We start from the raw sequence: 19,490 nt of genomic DNA, 5'->3' as shown, positions 1-19,490 counted from the left end.
ATATCCTTATGAAAATGTTAGAGAGAAAGTTTGTTGCTTAAGTCTTTTGTTTATCTAGATTTCTATTCATGTGTTCTTCAAATTTAATGATTACCAAAATAGAAAATATCGTTTTCCTGCTAAAAGAGCTAAATCAATTTTCTTTTATTTGAGACTTTGATCATGGACTTTCAAATATTTTATCAATACATATTTTTATCCGCTTTTAAAGCGATATTCTTCATTTCTTTAATAATGTACTTTAAAAAAGAAAACTCTGGAATAAATACTATCAAATACTTTCGATTTAACGATTAATATTTTGTATTGAAGAAATGATTAAATAATTGTATATTTTATTAATAATCGATACATTTTCTAATAAATTTAAGTAATTTTAAACTTATTTATGTATATTTCTGTTCATTTTTAACAGTTCTAAAATTAAAACATCAGCCAAACGACAACGTCAACGCAACGGTAAAGCAAATATTTTGCTCGAAGATCTCTTCGGTCATCTTTCGCTCGATTCGGATAGCGAAACCACAAAGTATCCAAATACAGTGCCATTAACGACACATCAACAACATACATTTTCGGAACGGAACTCCAGTTTGCCAAATGGTTATTCCAATGAGAATTCATTGATGGAGAAGAGTAAGATGCATATACCCAGTAGCATTGAAGTGAATAACGGTAGTTATGCTGATTCGCTGTCGACAAATGCGTAAGTGAGCCAGAAATTATAATAATATTTCATAGACGTGAATAAAATTGAGGGATATAAGATAATGCTTGGAGACTTCTTGGTTTATTCTTTTAAACTTTTCGAATATGGCTATGTAGTACAATTAAAGCAGAAGGATTGTTAAAATTTTAATTAATATAAAAAATAATTAAAAACAGCTTTAGGATATTCCATAAAGTAGATTACTCGATAAAGACAACTTCTTCGATACAGATAGTATAATCTCCTTTTCATCATCCTCATGAACAAAGCTGAGACTAGTTCTTCTTGTGAGGTACATAATTTACGCGTATTTGGTTACGTGAGCGTTGATTTGTCAAATACTAAATTCTATTCCTTCTAAAATCACTCCTTCAAGTAAAGATCAGAAATTATTGAATACAATAAGCCACCTTAAGTGTTTTTCCTTGATTAAATCGAATCATCTTTCATTTAAGTTTGCAATGGTGGTTGGACATCCGATCATTATTCATTATATCACCGATCCAATGGATACATTTTTATCATAGCAACTGCTGCTATACATACATTTTCATTATACAGTTTACTCAGTAGCCAAGTACAAAATATTGCAACAGCTCTCTTAAAGTCAAAAATCAAATTTTAAAATTTAATTTGAGTAATATTCAATCCAACTAATCAGTTTCTTTATTTTAAGTATAACATTATCAATTGCTGAATTTCTGACACGAAGTTCTAGTTTGAGCATTTCTGAATCTTCCACAATTAGATTAGATTACTATTTGAGGAATGGACTGTGACTTAAATTCTATTGTGCTCTCTCTTATTATCACAGTATACCAATTAAACCGTCGTGTTATGAAACATTAATAGTTGCACTGATCCGACGAGTAGATTCCTAGTTTGTGCAGATGGCACCTTAGTCTGTAGTGACCAGTGTAAAGTGAAACTAGTTGTCTCAGTTTTTTTCTTGGAAGCGCTATTAATTGTTAAAATGTTTCTTCTGTAGCTTCTGTAGCTTCTGTCCATGCAGTCAGCAGCGGTTCATACTTACCATTCCTCTTCCTGTAGACGACTTCTAGAACATGTTAACCAACTACAATAAGGGGCTCCAGCCTGGTAGCCACTGAATCTATTTAAAAGAATGATATTGTCTGTAGAGCCGCTTGACTAACTTGTTCACCGTGGTAGTTCCTGTTCAACATGACCTCTGCACATTTACTAATGGCAAAGACCGCAGCTTGAAAGATGCAGAAATATTGTCCCATGTGTACAGACAATTTGAGACGTAGTCCCATTAAGTTGACACCTATACCCGTTCGTGTACCATTATTGTATGCATCTGCTTATGAATTCCTTGATAGAGGAATCCTCCCATTCTCTCTTATTGCTCAGAACTGTTCTGAATCGTATCTCAAAGTGCACTCTTTTGATAATAATGTCCCATGGAAGATTTCCCCCATTGATTCCCAACTGTCGGGCACTTATCACCCTTGTTGTCTAGTCCTGGTCAAGGCCAGTAAAGTCTTATTGGATGTTCAGGATTGCCTACACAACTAGGCATCTTCCACAATACTTTTACTAGAGCCAGACGAAAATGTTTGTTAACGGATGCAGTTATCCATAAAAGAGCTACTGGGTATATCTTATAAAAGTGGTATCAAAGCCCGCTATTTAAGAGTATTAGATTAAACTAACTAGTTTATGTGATTTATACCAGTGTTCTGTTTGATTCAATGATTGATTTTGTCAAACGTTTATTATTTGTTTTGTCCCAATTCCTACGTAATGTTTTGTCTTTTGTATGTATTTCTATGTATGTATAATGCAATAATATGTTTGCCTTTATATGCTTAAAGCTTTTTAATAAATTTACCAAAAGAAGAAAGTTCTAAACATACAAATATGTATTTTATATGACAGTTCTAGTATATCTAAGGATTCACTTGACCCGCCCACAGATGATGAGTGCCAATTTTGGCCCATTAGGTAAAGATCTAGAACTTGCTTATATAAAAATTATGTCAAATTAATTTAATGTAGTTTAATTAGTAGTTAACGGTATTTATTTGATAATTAGGTAGTGGATCGTAGAAAATTAATATGACAAAATTTAATTACTAAGTAATATAATGTTGCATGGATTTTAGACAGGCATACGAGTATCCAAATTGGTTGTATTTCAGATGTCTCACTGGTTGCTGATACCATACCGCTTAGTACCACATAGCACATACAATCTACTTACAACTCGTAAGATCGAAAACTGTACTTAAATTTGGATTAAAGTGGTAAAGTGTTAATTTGTTGTTGTGCATTTTTGTTGCAATTGGCTGCCGTAGCATTTGTGTACTCCCCAAATTTGTATTGTTTATCAGACCTTAGTGCCATGTTGTTTATAGTAAATATAGTAAACACTTACATATGTGTTCCATTTGTGTAATTTCGTGACACATTACAGTAGTTGCTAATTGCCTTTGCATTTGTATGTAGCTATGTTGTCATTTGCTTTATGTAGTTTGTTTCTGTAACTTGTGCAATTTTCCAATTTCGCACAAACATTTCTTTAGTTCAAATATTTAAATGTAAACATTTTCTTCAAAATATATTGCAACACAACACTCAAAATGCAGTAAATTTACTGAAATTATTTTTTCAGAGTTGATCCACAGTCCGTTGCGCAGACAAAAGCCAAAATGCAACCGTGGGACGGTACGAATAAAACCGAAGATGAAAAATTGACGGCGTGGATGGTTGCCGAAAATGGTAGGTTCGGCAAATGCAAAATTTAAATAAGTAAAAGTGAATTAAAAAAAAAGAAAATGTGTCGATTTTTTATCAATTGACTACATTGATAGAAAGGAGTTTCTAACTATCTGCATCATGTGCAGAGCTCGTATTCCTAAATTTCGTAGCTCCAAAAATTTTTTAAATCAGTTTAATCGTTTTTAGTTACGTCTTCAAAAACTGTTGATTCTTTATATTACAACTAGCTTTTTACCCGCGGCTTCGCCCGCAGTGGAGGTATTAAATAAGTATGAGAGATAAAGGGTAAGGGTATAATAATAGAAATGAGTCAATATGATAACTAAATTTGATTGTTTGGCTGAGATCAACAATTTTTAAAAATTACTACAGACAGAAGTTTCAACACTTTAATATATGCTTAGTTTCAATTTAAGTTTATGTGACGGTACACCCGATAGTTCAAGTGAATTTAAAAACTCCACAGGATATGAACTACTTAGTTCCATAATTGTATCCATTGACAAATATTCCTTCATTTCTCCCTGAACCTCCTTTAAAATGTCAGTGTTGATCCTATTAACGATTTCATTTCTTGGTGCTAATATTGCTCTTGCACGCAACCACTGATCACTATACAAATGTTGTTGCTAAAAGCTTGCATTCTCGCAGCACTCTACCTCGTGAACTATTTTTACTAAAATTACAAATGGGCGAATCTTCCTATGACAAATTCAATGGTAATTTTAAAACGGAATGTGCCGAACGACCGCCGTTTAATAGCATCACGGCAATACCTGACGAAGCTACGGCAACTGCTACTTTTTGGTCTTTTCTGACGGACATTAATAATAAGTTAAGTAAAAACATTTTTCCAGTTACTCCTGGTGCATCGAGAAAGAAGAGTCCACCACTACCGATTGTTCTGGTGTTTCTATCGCTCTTCTAGTTGTCTGCAGTGCAGCTTGTCTTTCTAAACGAACTCGTGCCTGAAGAGGCGTTTCAGCTGCTCTCAAAACTCTTTGTCGCTCTGCTTGTTGTTGTCTTCTCAGCTCTGCGTGAGCCGAAGTTTCTTGATTTGAATGAATTTTTGGATAGACCAGATTTCCGCTTTCGAGGCATTTAAAAAAAAAGCAGAGTAAAAATTAACATCAGCGAGTAAGATCTAAAATAATAAAGTAACAGCTAACCACAAAAATTACGGATAACCTCAAAAATTGGAATAGTTTTATACTGCATGTAACGACAGAAGAAAGTCACAATAAATATAGAAATATTATAAACAGTTGAAACTATATTCAATTAAATTAGATATTTTCGTTACCGCCATACAATGGGACGGTATTACAGTATTCAGGGTTGAAACTTCATGACTGTAAAACTTCATTACTGAAGTAGCTACATTTGACCAAAGTGTATTCAACAAAGTGAACTAAGTATTTGACATACCCGCTTTTGACAATAAAATAGTAAACAATACATGTATTTGTTTACATTAACCCGCCTTTTTTAACTTTAACAATATAATATATATTGATAAAATTGTTTTCAATTTGTCAGTTGGAGCACAAAATCTTAGTAAATTGCTTCCATGAGTTGTTTTGCCTAAGCAGAAAGTATTCGGCATTTTCTTTTATTCATTTAAAAAATATTTTTTTTTGGTTTGAAATTTGTTTACTTTTGAATTTCGAAATTTGAATTTTTGAATAAATGTATGGGTTAAATCAATGGCAACAAACATGTCACATTCGGGTAAAAAATTGTGATATGTCATATACCTGGTTCACTTTGTTGAATACACTTTGCATTTGACGATTTTTTGAGAAACAATTGTTTTACCTTTCGTAATTTTTTTTTTAATATAAAGTACCCTATGTTGCTTCTAGTACCTTCAAGAGTATATGTACAAAGTTTCATGATGATCGGTTTAGTAGTTTTTGCGTGAAAGCGTAACAAACAAACTTACATTCGCATTTATAATATTAGTAGGGATTATAAACCTATCAAAATAAGTTCAAAGAGAGAAATAGTTTTATCTGTTGTCTATCTATGGGTTTCATAAGATTCATATTAATTTCGAACAATGTAAGGAATACACGAGGATCATGCAACGTAACAATAAGCGAGAGTTTTTCTAAAACATAACTTACATACTTATACATATATCAAATACAAAAATGTGGTACTGAAAGCATCTTTGCTCTGCTAAATGACAAATAATATAGAAAAAAGTTACAATGATATGGATAAAATCTGCAGAATTCTCTCAATGTTTCTGTTCATAGAAGAAATCATAAAAAAACAATATTTTCTTCTTAATTCATCGCTGAATACTAGATCGATATTAGGAATATCACAATATGCAATAATCTACCCTACCCTTCTGTGAATTTTTGGGAATTTATTCGTCAAAGCTATTTAAATAATTATATTTCAGTATTTCAAGGATAATATTCAAAGAATATAAAAATGTAACGAAATTGTGTTTTTCTATCATTTTCTTAAAGCGGTTAATGTTTTAAAGAAAAATAGCTTTATATTCTTATTGTTTTCCTTCTTCATAAACTTTCCATGAAGTTTCCAGCTCCAAACAATTTCAAATACTTTAAGATCCAGAGAATATATTAGCCAAGTCATAATATTAACGTTTTAACTCATTTGAGCATTATCTAATTTATCCATGGAATAGGTCCGAAAAGATCTATGCATAATAGAAAAACTGTTGTTTTGAAGCGCTCACCGCTCATTTTCTGATCATTAAACATAAAATCAATTGTAAAACGTGCTGGCATTCTGTACCATTAAGCACTTATGATGCCGGCTTAAACACACTTCTTCTTAGCATAAATCATGAAAGTAGTATTGAAAACTATCGGGTCTGTCTAAATTAAAACGTTTTTCATCAGTAAAAACAAGTAAATGCCAAGCATTGTGTCTAGTGTCAGATTGAACACTCCAAAGCATGTACTCTTCCGCACATTGAAACCGTTTTTCTTTGTGTATGACATTCAGAGGTGGTTTCTTCATAATTTGATGCTACTTAAAATTTGCGCTTACTGGGTATAATTCGCTGATCTTAGATGCCGACTTTGTAGAAATGGAAGCAATTCTAACAATTTTATGATTCGATCGTGCTGTTTCTCGCCCTTGAAAGCTTTTAAATATCCATCAAGAGTTGAAGTTCGAGTGTACAGTTATGTTTTCACATAACATACAACTATGTGCAGCTTTTTACCGAACATGGTGTGAACTTTCATAAGAAGAAGGTTTTTGTGAAGTAAAATAGGAAAAAAATGGTTATATCTAACCAATGACAAGCAATGTATTATGAAAATAGTTCGATCATATGAAACAAACTTTTATAGGCGCTTCTTAGAAGACAAAAAACTGTCTCACTGTCTTATTGTTGCATTTACAGCGATATAAAAAATTTCACACAAAGTCTTTACAGACTTTGAGTTACCTTTCGAACGAATTAAAGAAGTTGGACTATCGTTGCGTCAAGCGCATCGTACAGGAAAGATAAGCTAATTACCCTTTGGTGTTGAATACTTTGACAATTATCTCTAAAAAATACTAAAATATGCTTTCATATTCTTAATATAATCGCACCCGAACTTTGACTTATTTTCAAATTAATATTATAGCTAACAAGTAAGGAAAGGCTAAGTTCGGGTGCAACCGAACATTTTATACTCTCGCAATTTATTGAAGAAATTTTATTAAGATAACACTCAAATTTACATATAAATTCGGTGAGGTAATTCCTGAACCGATTTCATTCATTTTCACCAGCAAGGTACACTATATCCAAGACTATACACTCACCTAATTTTGCTAAGATATCTCACATATTAACCAATACATATATGCGGACTAAAACTCACCGTATTTTTGAAAAACCTACAATGAGGTATATGGAGATGTTATGATCCGATTTTAATAATTTTTTGAACAGAGACACACTATTAGAAGAAAACAATTTCCTCTGAATTACATTAAATTATCTGAGAGATTTATCCATATTTTCGGTTAAAATTTATCCTTAGGCGCTGAGTTCAACATGTTCGATATATGGGGCTTTGAAAAGTTATGGTCCGTTATCGACAATTTTTTCACAAGTGAAGCCAGAGATGATATGCACTATTTGTGAAAAGTGTTTCTTATATATACATAATAAAGTGAAGGAATCTGATGGAATTCAAAATTGAGTTATGGGGAAAGTAGTCGTCGTTGTGAACCGATTTCGCCCATTTTTTATCCGTGTTATCAAGGTGTCAAGAAAATATTATATACCGAATTTCATTGAAATCTGTCTGTTCCTGAGATATGGTTTTTGACCCATAAGTGGGCGATACCACGGCCATTTTTCATTTTGTAAAAAATCTGAGTGCAGCTTCCTCCTGCTATATCTTCTGTAAATTTTAGTGTTTCTGACGTTTTTCGTTAATGAATTAACGCACTTTTAGTAATTTTCAACCTAGCCTTTGTGTGGGAAGTGGGCGTGGTTATTATCCGATTTCAACTATTTTCATGGTGTGTGGTGGGGTACGTAGAAGAACCGATTGCAGAAAGTTTGGTTTATATAGCTTCAATGGTTTGCGAGAAATATAGAAATAACCGATTTGGGCACGCTCACTTCCCCAAAAATATTACATCCAAATATGACCCTTCCTAATGCGTTCCTTTAACACCAAATTATACTTTTATAGCTTTATTTATGGCTTAGTTACACTTTATAGGTTTTTGGTTTTCGCCATTTTGTGGGCGTGGTAATGGTCCGATTTTGCCCATCTTCGAAAGCAACCTCCTCAGGGTGCCAAGAAATACGTGTTCTAAGTTTCGTTAAGATATGAAGAAAGAGGAAAAAATCAAACAACATCGAACCAGAATTAAAAATAAAACTGGAAAAAATTCAAAAGAAATGTGCAAATTGAAAAAATGTTGAATTTTATAAAAAAGCTTAAAATTATTGATCAGCACCAAATAGAAGTATGAGTGTCAGAATTGGTCCATTTTGGAAGAATTTATTGGATTTGAATTGTTTTGTTATGGTTTTTCATTTTTTAACAAATAATTAATAAAACAATTTATTAAACTGCAATTTACGGATATTTAACTCATTTTTATTAAAAAGCATACCTCTAAGTGAGTACTCGAATTAACGAAAAATTCGATATAGCAAACAGGCCTGATAATTAATGTGTTCGTTATTTCGGAAAACTACTGTATCTAACTCGATTAGTTTTATGACTTACAAACAACCGTTATGTGAACAAAACTATAATACTCTCTTAGAAACTTTTGTTGCGAGAGTATTAAAATTATACTGATTAAATATTAAATAACACTACAAATAAATTTTTTCTTTTACTCACGTTTCTAGGCTCTTTGCTTGAGAAGAAAATACTAAATGGACTCAGCGATAAAAACAGTTCCGAATGGAATACAGCGTACCTTAACAATTAGGCATAAAGAAGAGAAGATTATTTAACAAAGAAATCTAAAAGAAAGTTAAAGAAAGCAACCAAAGCAGTAGCGGGAAAATGGCGAGGAATTGTATGAGCTAAATTGTCATACAAAAGTTTGTGCTGTGATAAACTAAATGAAAATTCTAAAGAGCAAGTAAAATAATGAATGTTCTCAAATTGCATTAGCACAGAACACACAGGCACATATGATAGGTATTTTTTCTAAATACATCAACAGCAAGAAATGTGTGTGAGACACTATGTACCATTTAAACTTGCAGTAAATTGTAAAATACCAAATAAACTAAATACTAGCATTACATTTGTACAAACTTACACGAAAAATCGGGTAACTCAATGAAAAAACTGTTAATGCAAATGAATTTATGTGCGCAAACAACAATAACAATAATTATATGTATGTATGTATTTGTAAATGTGTACTTAATTTAATTTCGAAAACTGTAAAATAATAAAAAATATTACAACAAAACTGTACAACAACAATTTGTTTTATTTAACCAACAAAAGCTGAAAGTGGAACAACGCACCGCGCACGAGAAAGGCTCACAAGCTTATAGATAAGTAAGTATAATTTCCTAATTCTCAGTTTTATTATCATTACATTTTATTTATGTGTTGAAGCCGCTGCATAGAAATGTGATATCATTAAGCCAATTCAACTGTTTTACTTTGACTTTTAAATTCCAAATTCAACGGCAATTGTTGTGAGTACTTGTCAAACCAGCTGATTACCAAGAGACCAATAGAGTTGCCGCTACTAACTCTTGACAGTTACCAGCTGACTGACTTTCGGATTTGTCAACGAATTTGATATCCCTCGACGATACTGTGCTCTATGGCATTTCCTTACAGTTTGCATTATACTTAGGTACATGTCTAATTTCCATACTATGCCCGGCAGACGGCCTAGCAACAACAGCATTCACTAATCTGTGTGTATTACACCTATATAAATAAACTTATTTGCATGCATAGTACTAGTATATTAGCAGACAATGGTACAAATATGTAATTTTTTCAAAATTGCATAATTTATGTACTAAAATATGCGTATATACAGCGCTGGCTTTTGAAATATGAACACTTTGAAAAGTAAGTAAGTAAAAGATGTAAAAGAGTTGTAAAAGTAAAATAAAACAAGTAAGGAAGGCCTATTTTATACTCTCGCAATTTATTTATTTAATTTTATTAATATAACACACAATTTGACTCACATATTCGTCATATATGCGGTATAAAGTCCATTGAAAGTTGGAAAGCCTAATATTAGGTATATGGGAGCTAGGTGAAGTTATGACCCGATTTCACCCATTTTCGGCATGTAGACATATTAAGGGGTTATATACAGTTAGACGGCCGAAAAAAAGTGAATTTTCCAGAATTTTTTCTGAGAAAACTTTTTAATTTATTGATCCAAAAATTTATACACATTTTATGGTATCTTTTAACTGTATTTTAAGACTTAGTTTTAGTAAAAATATTTATTTGAAAATGAGCTACAGCTGATCTCCAGGAGCTCCTCTCAAAAAAGACGTTTTGCGGTGACCACTATATCTCGGAACTGGATCATCCGAAATTAAAAAACCAAACAGATTTCGTTAAAATAATGTTGAATCTAGTAATTAATCGAAGGAATAAGCAAAATAAAATTTTTTGACAAAATGGCGGTTTCTAAAAAAAAAAAATCGATTTTTCACCGAAATTTCGGCCTTAAATTGTTTATAAAAAAAAAAATATATTTATCGGAGAGAAAAAATCTACGATTAATTACTAAAAAATATATTTAAGAAGGTCGTGTTAAAATTTGAGACTAATCGGTCTAGCCGTTTTCGAGTAATGTTGGTCACCGACTTTGAAAACACCATTTTGAGAAAAACGCGTTTAAAGTTTGGACCTTGTACTTAAAAGCACTCTGAAACGCCTTTTCAAATTTTTCATTTGCTTGTAACTTTGAAAATATTCACCGGAACGATATGAAATTTTCTGTGTGTATTCTTAAATATATGTACATTAAGAAAATGAAATAAAAAAAATAGATTTTTTGAAAATTCTAACTGTATATAATATTGAATTTCTTCAAAATATCTGAGAGACTTACCTATATTTTCGATAAAAAAAATTATTAGAAGCACTGGGGTCCTCATGTTCGATATATAGGGCCTTGAAAACCTCTGGTCCGATTTCGGGGATTTTTAGAAAAGGGCTGCCACACTATAAGCGCAGTATTTATGCAAAGTTCTATTCCGATATCTTCACTAGTGCTTAATTTGTATATTGTAAAGTTAACGTTTCAGATCGACTCAAAAGTTCTGGTATATAAGAAGTAGGCGTGGTTGTGAACCAATTTGGCCTATTTTCACAACATATCATTGGGAAGCCAGGAAGATATTATGAACCGAATTTTATGAAATTGGTCGAGTAGTTTCGATATTGTTTTTGATTCTATTACACCCCTCCATTACTTATTTATTATACATATAACAACCGATGAGAATTAATTTCGTAAGACAAGTTTGCTTAGAATGGGCTAAAAGGGTCATATTTTTTAAAACGTCGGTGTAAGGATAAAGATCACTTTTAACAAAATATTTGATTAGAGGATTTGTTGATGAGGCAAAAAATATTGATAGTACTTTTTCGGATAAAATCTCGGATCTCGTCCGGTTACATAGAACGGGCTATCAGGTGTGCTTTCCATCACAGAAGGGGATTCGTAGTGTACCCTTTCCCAAAATAGGTTTCCTGTTACAGAAAATTTTAGAATTATTTCTTTCTGCTAAGCAATCTTATTTCATAAATTATTGTTATAATAAATATAATATGTCTTCACTTTGTCACATTTCTATACCCTCCACTGTAAGTAAGTGAACGCCGAAAAGCGTATTAGTACAAATTTTAAGTTTATTTCCCTTTTTATGTGCTTTATATTTGATATTAAATTTTTTTTACTTTAATTTGCGTAATATTACCAAATCAAAAAGCATTGCAGGAGTACCGACCGGCAGTTGGATCCGGTGACAATTACGCGACAGCGCGTTGAATGCAGCTCAATAGGGCAGCAGCAACAACAATGCATGGTGTAGCATAAAGGGCGGCCAATGGCTATGCTACTAGTGTTGGGCGGAAGATGTCTTGCACATGCGCATGCGTATCATATTCATATGGCCGACTTCATGCGACAAGTGAGTATAAAAGCCACAACAGTCTGGGCAAACAGCATTAGAAACAGCGAGACAATTGAAGTAGCAGTAGCAGTACTGAAGAGTGATTAATTAAACAAAAGAAAACGAACACAAACAATATGAAAGCCATCGTTAGTAAAATATATTCCTTTAATGAAACTGTATAAATATAACTTACAACGGTTCTTTCCTTTGCAGCTTGCTCTCACTTTGCTCGCCGTCAGCTACTTTGCCACCAGCAGCGCAGGTCTAATTGGACATGGTGTTCCGATCCCCATCGAATTGGAGGAGCATACCCCACCGCAGTATGAGTTCCACTATTCCGTGCATGACACGCACACCGGCGATGTGAAGGATCAGTTCGAGCATCGTCACGGCGATTATGTAACAGGGCGTTACTCGCTGATTGAACCCGATGGTCAGCGTCGTGTTGTGGAATACAATGCCGATCCATTGTTGGGCTTCACCGCTCAAGTACATCGGGAAGTGCCAGTAATCCGTCAGTTGCCGTTACATCACTAAAAGTTGACTGCTGTTGGGCAGGAGTAGTGACACGCATTAATACATATATATTCTCGCATCCGCATACATTTTATTTATATAAACAATTCTGTAAAGCATCTGCATTTACATTCCACAACACATACACACACACGCGCATGTACATACATATTGAACCATATAGCAGAATTATACACACAGACTCTTACAATAAAATACATACTTACATACTCGATATAATGGCTCTGAGCCTCACTTTGATATTCATTGCTACACATACCAATTCAAAAACATTGAAAAATAAATGAAATTATTTATGCAAATTAAGTTTCTTATGGATAAAAACTACTCAGAGCTTTGAACCTTAAGTTTTCGAAGAGTTTCCAGCAGAGAGGTGATGCACAATGGATTTCTTAGTAGATGTTATATGAAAAGTTTTCGAAGTAATGTAATGAAAAAAACAGCAAAACCCTTTTAAAACTCACCATTATTCTATCTCAACCAAATTATTGATATTTAAAATGTTTTTAATACATGCTGAGTTTGAGCTTTTTCACAATATTCCATATTAAATTTTTTAGGATTAAAACAGCGTTTTCTCATTGATTTTCATGTCTTTTTTATTCGTTTACATCAATGATGTTGCCTTCAAAATAGTCTCTATTCCGTAATATGCACTTATGACAGCGCTTCTTCCAGTCGTCGAAATACTTCTCACACTCGAAAATTTCTCGGATGCTTATAAAAGGACGACTCTTTAAGGATCTCTTTATTTTTGGAAATAAGCAAATGTCACACGGAGTCATGTCTGGCAAACTTAAAAGACGCAAAAGTCTAAAAATCGTTAATTTAAAAAAAATATATGTTTAAAGTTGATATTTAAACTTTAACACAATTTTATTTAAAAGTATTTGTAACTTCTTTTTTCCTTTCCAAACGGCGACTCAGGATAATTTTTTTATTGCTGCCTTCGACACGAGTTTCCAAACTGCTCTATTTATCACTCATCAACCATTGATCCAAAACAAAAATTTTAAGTGTTTTTAAAGTGGTTTTTGGGATCTAATTAAACATATGCACATTTCGCCATGTCGAACGCGACAATCGCACACATTTCAACTAAAAAAAATTGTGAGGCAATATTAAAATGTTTTTGATGGTAAAATGTTGCGCATTGATGCCTTTAAAATTGGTATGAGTTTCATGCAAAAATATTTTTTTGTTTTTTTTTTTAATTAAATATTTATCACATTCGCACGGTACATTTTTTTCCATCATAATTTTTATGTTGATTTTGTTGTTATAATACGTAATTATTTAACAACAAGTCCAATAAAATTGCTTAAAAAAGTAGTAAATGTATTTATTTATTTTAACTAACATCCAACGATAAACACAACAAAAATTCTATATTATGAAATTAAAATATTATTGTATTATGAAATTATAGTGAAATACAGTTTTTATTTCAGAAAATGCTATTCTCGGATATAAAAAAATTTTGGATTTCGTTATCTGCCGGACATTCCAAACAAATTCTATTCTAATGAAGAGCCTTTTAATTATTTTATAAAATCAACCAGGCTTGAAAATATAAACTTCTTTTTAAATTGAGAGCAGTTATCTTCAAAAAAATGTATATTTTAGAAAAGCAACTAAAGGATTTCTTAATTTTAGTTTAGTTTAAGTTAGCTTGTCATTGTTAAAATGAGCACTCTTGTTTTGATTTGTAAGCCTATAATTTTCGCAAAAATCTATTAAAATAGCTATTTAGTTGAATTTAAAGTGCGGTTTTTGCTCATATGTAAATAATTAATTTAAATGTATCTATTTACATACTTGAGTTAATTTTAAAAGACAAAAAATAATTTTCAATTTTTGAACTCCACACTTGCGATGTCACACGTGACCTATTTTAAGTAGTTACCAAAATCACAAATCTTCAGATTTTTTAACAAGGCTTTTGTTATTTTAATTGCATACAAATTAACCGTTTGACTTAAAATTTTCAAAAAAACTTACAGTTATTTACAATCGCATGCCTTCTTATGCATGTTATTTTGCTCTTTGTACCCTTATAAAGGTTTTACACAAAGTAAAAATTAATACATGCTATGATTCTTTAAAAATCGAAATGAGAAAAGTAGCTCCTATGCGACTTGGCTTTCGTATATTCCGTAATTGGTTATTTAATTTAAAATTAATTTAATATAAATAAATTTAAATATTTTCCTCTGGAAATATGCAAAAACTTTGTAATTCTAATAATGTTTAATATTTTGTCTGTGGTGCTAAAATGCCCATATGTACATAAAATTCAATATAAAAAATCCTTTAAGAAAACTTTAAAAATAGTGGTCAATTTTTATTCTTCTCCTCAGTACATGATACGTGTATTTTCAGTTTATCGAAAGAAACATTGATTTTTTTTTTAATTTTGATTAATTTACCACACGTTTCACAAATGAAAAAGCCCGCGAAATGTTTAAGAAAATGTAAATTAATTATGTATTATTTTATTATATTTCAATAGTATTTTTACAAATTATTTCAAAAAATGAGCGAACAGAAGTAATTAAAAGACAATCTCCGAAATGTTGATAAGCGAATATATGGGCTGCGGTGAACGGCTTATGATCGCGATCACGAATACGTGAGAAAAAGGATATGGTCGGGTTGTTAATCCATTTTTGTTGATTGTTGTGAGTTCGTGATCGACTGTGTTGTGTTAACATGTGTGGTGTATTAATGTGGTGTCATCGTGTGTGGTTTTCTCAGCTGGGGTGAATGTGGTGTGTCAGTGTTGTGCTTCTCATGATGTGATGGATGTGGTGTGACAGTGTTGTGAGGTGTAGATTTTTGTGTATGAGTATATGTAATGTGCGGCTTATGCTTATTTAACATCCCAGCATCCCTAGGCGAATACCAAGCCCAGTAGATGATTCTTCGATTTGTTTCTGGGTGCTGTAGGAGTAAAAAGCGGTGTTGTTTTTTATTTTTTGCATATATGTACATAGAAAGATGCTAATGTTGTGGAACAAGTGAATTTTTTCATGGATTAGGTACCATACCATTTGTATTTCGCTGTGTAGCTTTTGAGTTTTTAATGAGTGTTTCTTAGCCGATTTCGGGACTTCGTGTTTTAACCAAGCTCGTGGCTCTTTTTGTATAAGCGCTTTTAATGTGAGCTCGAAAACGTGCAATAGTGAAGCATAGAATGGTGTCTTTTCCGGCAATAGACGCAATTATATTTGCTTTGGCAATCTTTAAGTGTATGCGCATGTGACAAGCAATTTATACAAAGCCTTTTTGCTCTTACAAAATTATTTCTTTCGATAATATTTAATTTTTTTAATTTTTTGCAAAATTTTAGTTTATGTACTTTTGCACAAAGTTCACATGACGTATATTTATGGCGTTCAGTTGTGAATGATTGTATTTTCAAAGAGCTTCTATTTCTACTTGCTTCTACTATTTGCGCTATTTCATATTGGGCAGTTAGAAAGTCTTTCATTTGTTGCCATGTTGGGCATTTTTTTCGTGAGGGGAGCGATTGCTCCCACAAAAGTATTGATTCTGCTGGTAATGCTGCGGTGCAGACATATACCAGTATAGGGTCCCAACTGTGTGTGGAAACATTTAGTGTCGACAGAATGAACAAACAATTAGTAACAGCGGAAAGAACTTTATTAAATTCTGCACTCGTTGTTTTTCGCATTCTAGGCAAGTTCAGTAATATCTTGACTTGTTTTTCGACCAATTCTCTTTCATTTCTGCATTTTGATTTTTGCGCTTCTTTGAATTGTATTTTTCTTATTTCTTTTTCCATTTGAGGCAAGTTATTTAATATCTCCATTTGTTTATCGGCTATAAATTTTTCATTTTCGCATTTTATATTCAGAGCTTCCCAAGCGAAATTGAAGTTTTCGTCATTTAATGCGAACGATTTGACTATTATGCCTGCTTGACCCTTAGTTTTGTATCGCAAGTGATACAGTTTTTGCGCTTGTGTTAATTTGGGATGGTTTATGTACTTGGTTGTAAACATGTCCCGGAAGGACGGCCATTGTTCATAACTTCCATCAAATATTTCTGTGTCACATGCTGGCACCTCGAAATGGATGCCTCTACTTGCCTCTGGCGCTTGTACTTGTGGCAACTCTACTCTCGGTTGGGGAGTAGGTGCACTTATATTTTTAAGTTGTAATTGATCGGAGATCATAGCTTTTGTCTCATTAAACAGGTCTAAACAACTCTCATATTTGACGTAAGTTGTTTTTAAATGTACTAGTGATATAGCGTCATATGCAGCTTGGAGACGTGTCCACAATTCGTGAAGACTTTCGTTTTTTACTTCTAATAACGATTTAGAGTGGTCTTCAATCGGTAAAGATGAAAATCGAGTGCAGTAGCTTATAAGAACGTCACTTTCAGAAATAAATTTGGAATATGAAATGCTTATTTGCTTTATAGCACCCTGTTTTGAGCATGTAGCTTCTGGTGTACATGGACTTGTTTCATCAGAAATCATTTTTGGTATTTTTTGAAGTTTAGTAGATTTATAAAAGATACTTTTGAAGCTGTGTTCATTTAGAAAATATGAAATTAGTAAAATATTTTTTACAGTGTACACTGATAATATCAGTCAACCGTACTCTTTTTGGTGAATATGGGATTTTTTATTTCCGAATAAATTTATAACAAGACGTAGTTATTCGTCTCGAAAAATATTTGCCAATGTGGATTTTGAATATACAATATATGTACAAGATATGTACAATATTTGTATTTTGTAATTAATACTGATATATTTATAAATAAGTACAACACCAGGAGATGGCGAACCCGATCCCCCAATCGATGACGATGGAATAGATGTTCCATTACCCGACCATGAAGAAATTCGAATAGCAATTACCCGCTTGAAGAACAACAAAGCAGCGGGGGCCGATAGATTACCGGCAGAACTATTCAAATACGGCGGCGAAGAACTGATAAGGTGCATGCATCAGCTTCTTTGCAGAATATGGTCGGAAGAGAGCATGCCTGACGATTGGAATCTCAGTGTGCTCTGCCCAATCCATAAAAAGGGAGATCCCACAATCTGCGCCAATTACCGTGGGATCAGCCTCCTAAATATCGCATACAAGGTTCTATCGAGCGTATTGTGTGAAAGACTAAAGCCCACCGTCAACAAACTGATTGGACCTTATCAGTGTGGCTTTAGACCTGGAAAATCGACAACTGACCAGATATTCACCATGCGCCAAATCTTGGAAAAGACCCGAGAAAAGAGGATCGACACACACCACCTTTTTGTCGATTTTAAAGCTGCTTTCGACAGCACGAAAAGGAGTTGCCTTTACGCCGCGATGTCTGAATTTGGTATCTCCGCAAAACTAATACGGCTGTGTAAATTGACGTTGAGCAACACCAAAAGCTCCGTCATGATTGGGAAGGACCTCTCCGAGCCGTTCGATACCAAACGAGGTTTCAGACAAGGTGACTCACTATCGTGCGACTTCTTTAACCTGATGCTGGAAAAAATTATAAGAGCTGCAGAGCTAAACCGAGAAGGTACAATCTTCTACAAGAGTGTACAGCTCCTGGCGTACGCCGATGATATTGATATCATCGGAAGCAACAACCGCGCCGTTTGTTCTGCTTTTTCCCGCATGGATAAGGAGGCGAAGCGAATGGGTCTGGAGGTGAATGAGGACAAGACGAAATATCTCCTGTCATCAAACAAACAGTCGGCGCATTCGCGTCTTGGCTCCCACGTCACTGTTGACAGTCATAACTTCGAGGTCGTAGATAATTTCGTATACCTGGGAACCAGCATCAACAACACGAACAATGTCAGCCTCGAAATCCAGCGCAGAATAACTCTTGCCAACAGGTGCTACTTTGGACTGAGTAGGCAATTGAACAGTAAAGTCCTCTCTCGACGAACCAAAATCAAGCTCTACAAGTCACTTATCATTCCCGTCCTGCTTTACGGTGCAGAAGCTTGGACGATGTCAACATCAGATGAGACGACACTAGGAGTTTTCGAGAGGAAAATTTTGCGCAAGATTTATGGTCCTCAGAACATTGGCAACGGCGAATACCGCAGACGATGGAACGATGAGCTGTACGAGTTATACGACGACATTGACATAGTTCAGCGAATAAAAAGACAGCGGCTACGCTGGCTAGGTCATGTTGTCCGAATGGACGAAAACACTCCAGCCCTGAAAGTGTTCGATGCAGTACCCGCCGGAGGAAGCCGAGGAAGGGGAAGGCCTCCACTCCAAGGATCTCCTACTGGCGCCGAACTGCAAAGGAGAGAGACAGGTGGCGCACTATCGTCGATTCGGCTATAACCGGCTAAACGGTTGCAACGCCAATCACATACATTTTGTCAATACACTGTTTGATATAGGTTTCAATTGTTATGTGTATCGTTTTTGTCACTGCACTTTTGTTTACAGCACTGTTTGTATGTATTTATTTCGTTAGTGTTTTTTTTATGGCTCGAAAGACCAATTTTTTTTTAATTTATCACAGTTTTCACAAATGAATAAGCCAGCTAAATAAAATTACAAAATATTTGCAAAAATGTGCGAACGATTGTAACGATCTCTATCACGAAGTCGTAAGAAAAAGGTAATGGTCGGGTTGTCAATCCACTTTTGTTGATTTGTCTGCGTTTCTGATCAGGTGTGTTATGTTATGCTGTGGGGTGTATTACTGAGGTGTTCTCATATGGGGTGAATGTGGTGTGTCAGTGTTGTGCTTTTATGCGTCTGTTATTTTGATGTGTCTGTTATGCTATGCTAATTTGCTATAGGTATGTAGGTTTGAAATTGTATACTAACGATAGCTTTGAAGCCCTAA

The 19,490-nt window shown here is 33.6% G+C and overlaps 3 protein-coding genes across 5 annotated transcripts in view; 2 read left to right on the top strand and 1 right to left on the bottom strand.

Annotated features, from left to right (window-relative positions):
* Positions 1-9,408, top strand: part of LOC105217093 (probable serine/threonine-protein kinase DDB_G0268078) — a 31,457-nt gene extending 22,049 nt beyond the window's left edge. Inside the window, exons 7-10 of one of the 3 annotated variants that reach the window (XM_011191927.3) lie at positions 416-706; positions 2,612-2,677; positions 3,348-3,454; positions 8,820-9,408. In XM_011191927.3, coding sequence (XP_011190229.2) covers positions 416-706; positions 2,612-2,677; positions 3,348-3,454; positions 8,820-8,902 — 547 coding nt within the window. In that variant the 3' untranslated portion in view covers positions 8,903-9,408. The remainder of the gene's footprint in view (positions 1-415; positions 707-2,611; positions 2,678-3,347; positions 3,455-8,819) is intronic. The other 2 variants (XM_054228352.1, XM_054228353.1) reach the window with 2 other exon arrangements.
* A 2,689-nt stretch (positions 9,409-12,097) lies between these two features.
* LOC105217086 (cuticle protein 8) lies at positions 12,098-12,934 on the top strand. The gene is made up of 2 exons (XM_011191919.3): positions 12,098-12,241; positions 12,309-12,934. Exons 1-2 carry the CDS (start codon positions 12,230-12,232, stop codon positions 12,630-12,632), a joined length of 336 nt encoding a protein of 111 aa, XP_011190221.1. The 5' UTR covers positions 12,098-12,229; the 3' UTR covers positions 12,633-12,934.
* A 2,156-nt stretch (positions 12,935-15,090) lies between these two features.
* LOC114804559 (uncharacterized) lies at positions 15,091-17,386 on the bottom strand. The gene is made up of 2 exons (XM_054228351.1): positions 15,683-17,386; positions 15,091-15,575 (listed from the first exon to the last, which is right to left on the bottom strand). Exon 1 carries the CDS (start codon positions 17,140-17,142, stop codon positions 15,790-15,792), a length of 1,353 nt encoding a protein of 450 aa, XP_054084326.1. The 5' UTR covers positions 17,143-17,386; the 3' UTR covers positions 15,091-15,575; positions 15,683-15,789.
* Positions 17,387-19,490: the final 2,104 nt, after the last annotated feature.

The sequence above is a fragment of the Zeugodacus cucurbitae genome, chromosome 3 (assembly GCF_028554725.1).
Source record: "Zeugodacus cucurbitae isolate PBARC_wt_2022May chromosome 3, idZeuCucr1.2, whole genome shotgun sequence".
NCBI classification, from domain to species: Eukaryota; Metazoa; Arthropoda; class Insecta; order Diptera; family Tephritidae; genus Zeugodacus; species Zeugodacus cucurbitae.
Note: the sequence above shows the minus strand (reverse complement) of the source record. Positions and strands in the feature narration are given on the sequence as shown.

What these genes read in the sequence shown, in the direction of transcription:
- LOC114804559 (XM_054228351.1), bottom strand. Translation starts at nt 17,142, where the DNA reads ATGATTTCTGATGAAACAAGTCCATGTACACCAGAAGCTACATGCTCA.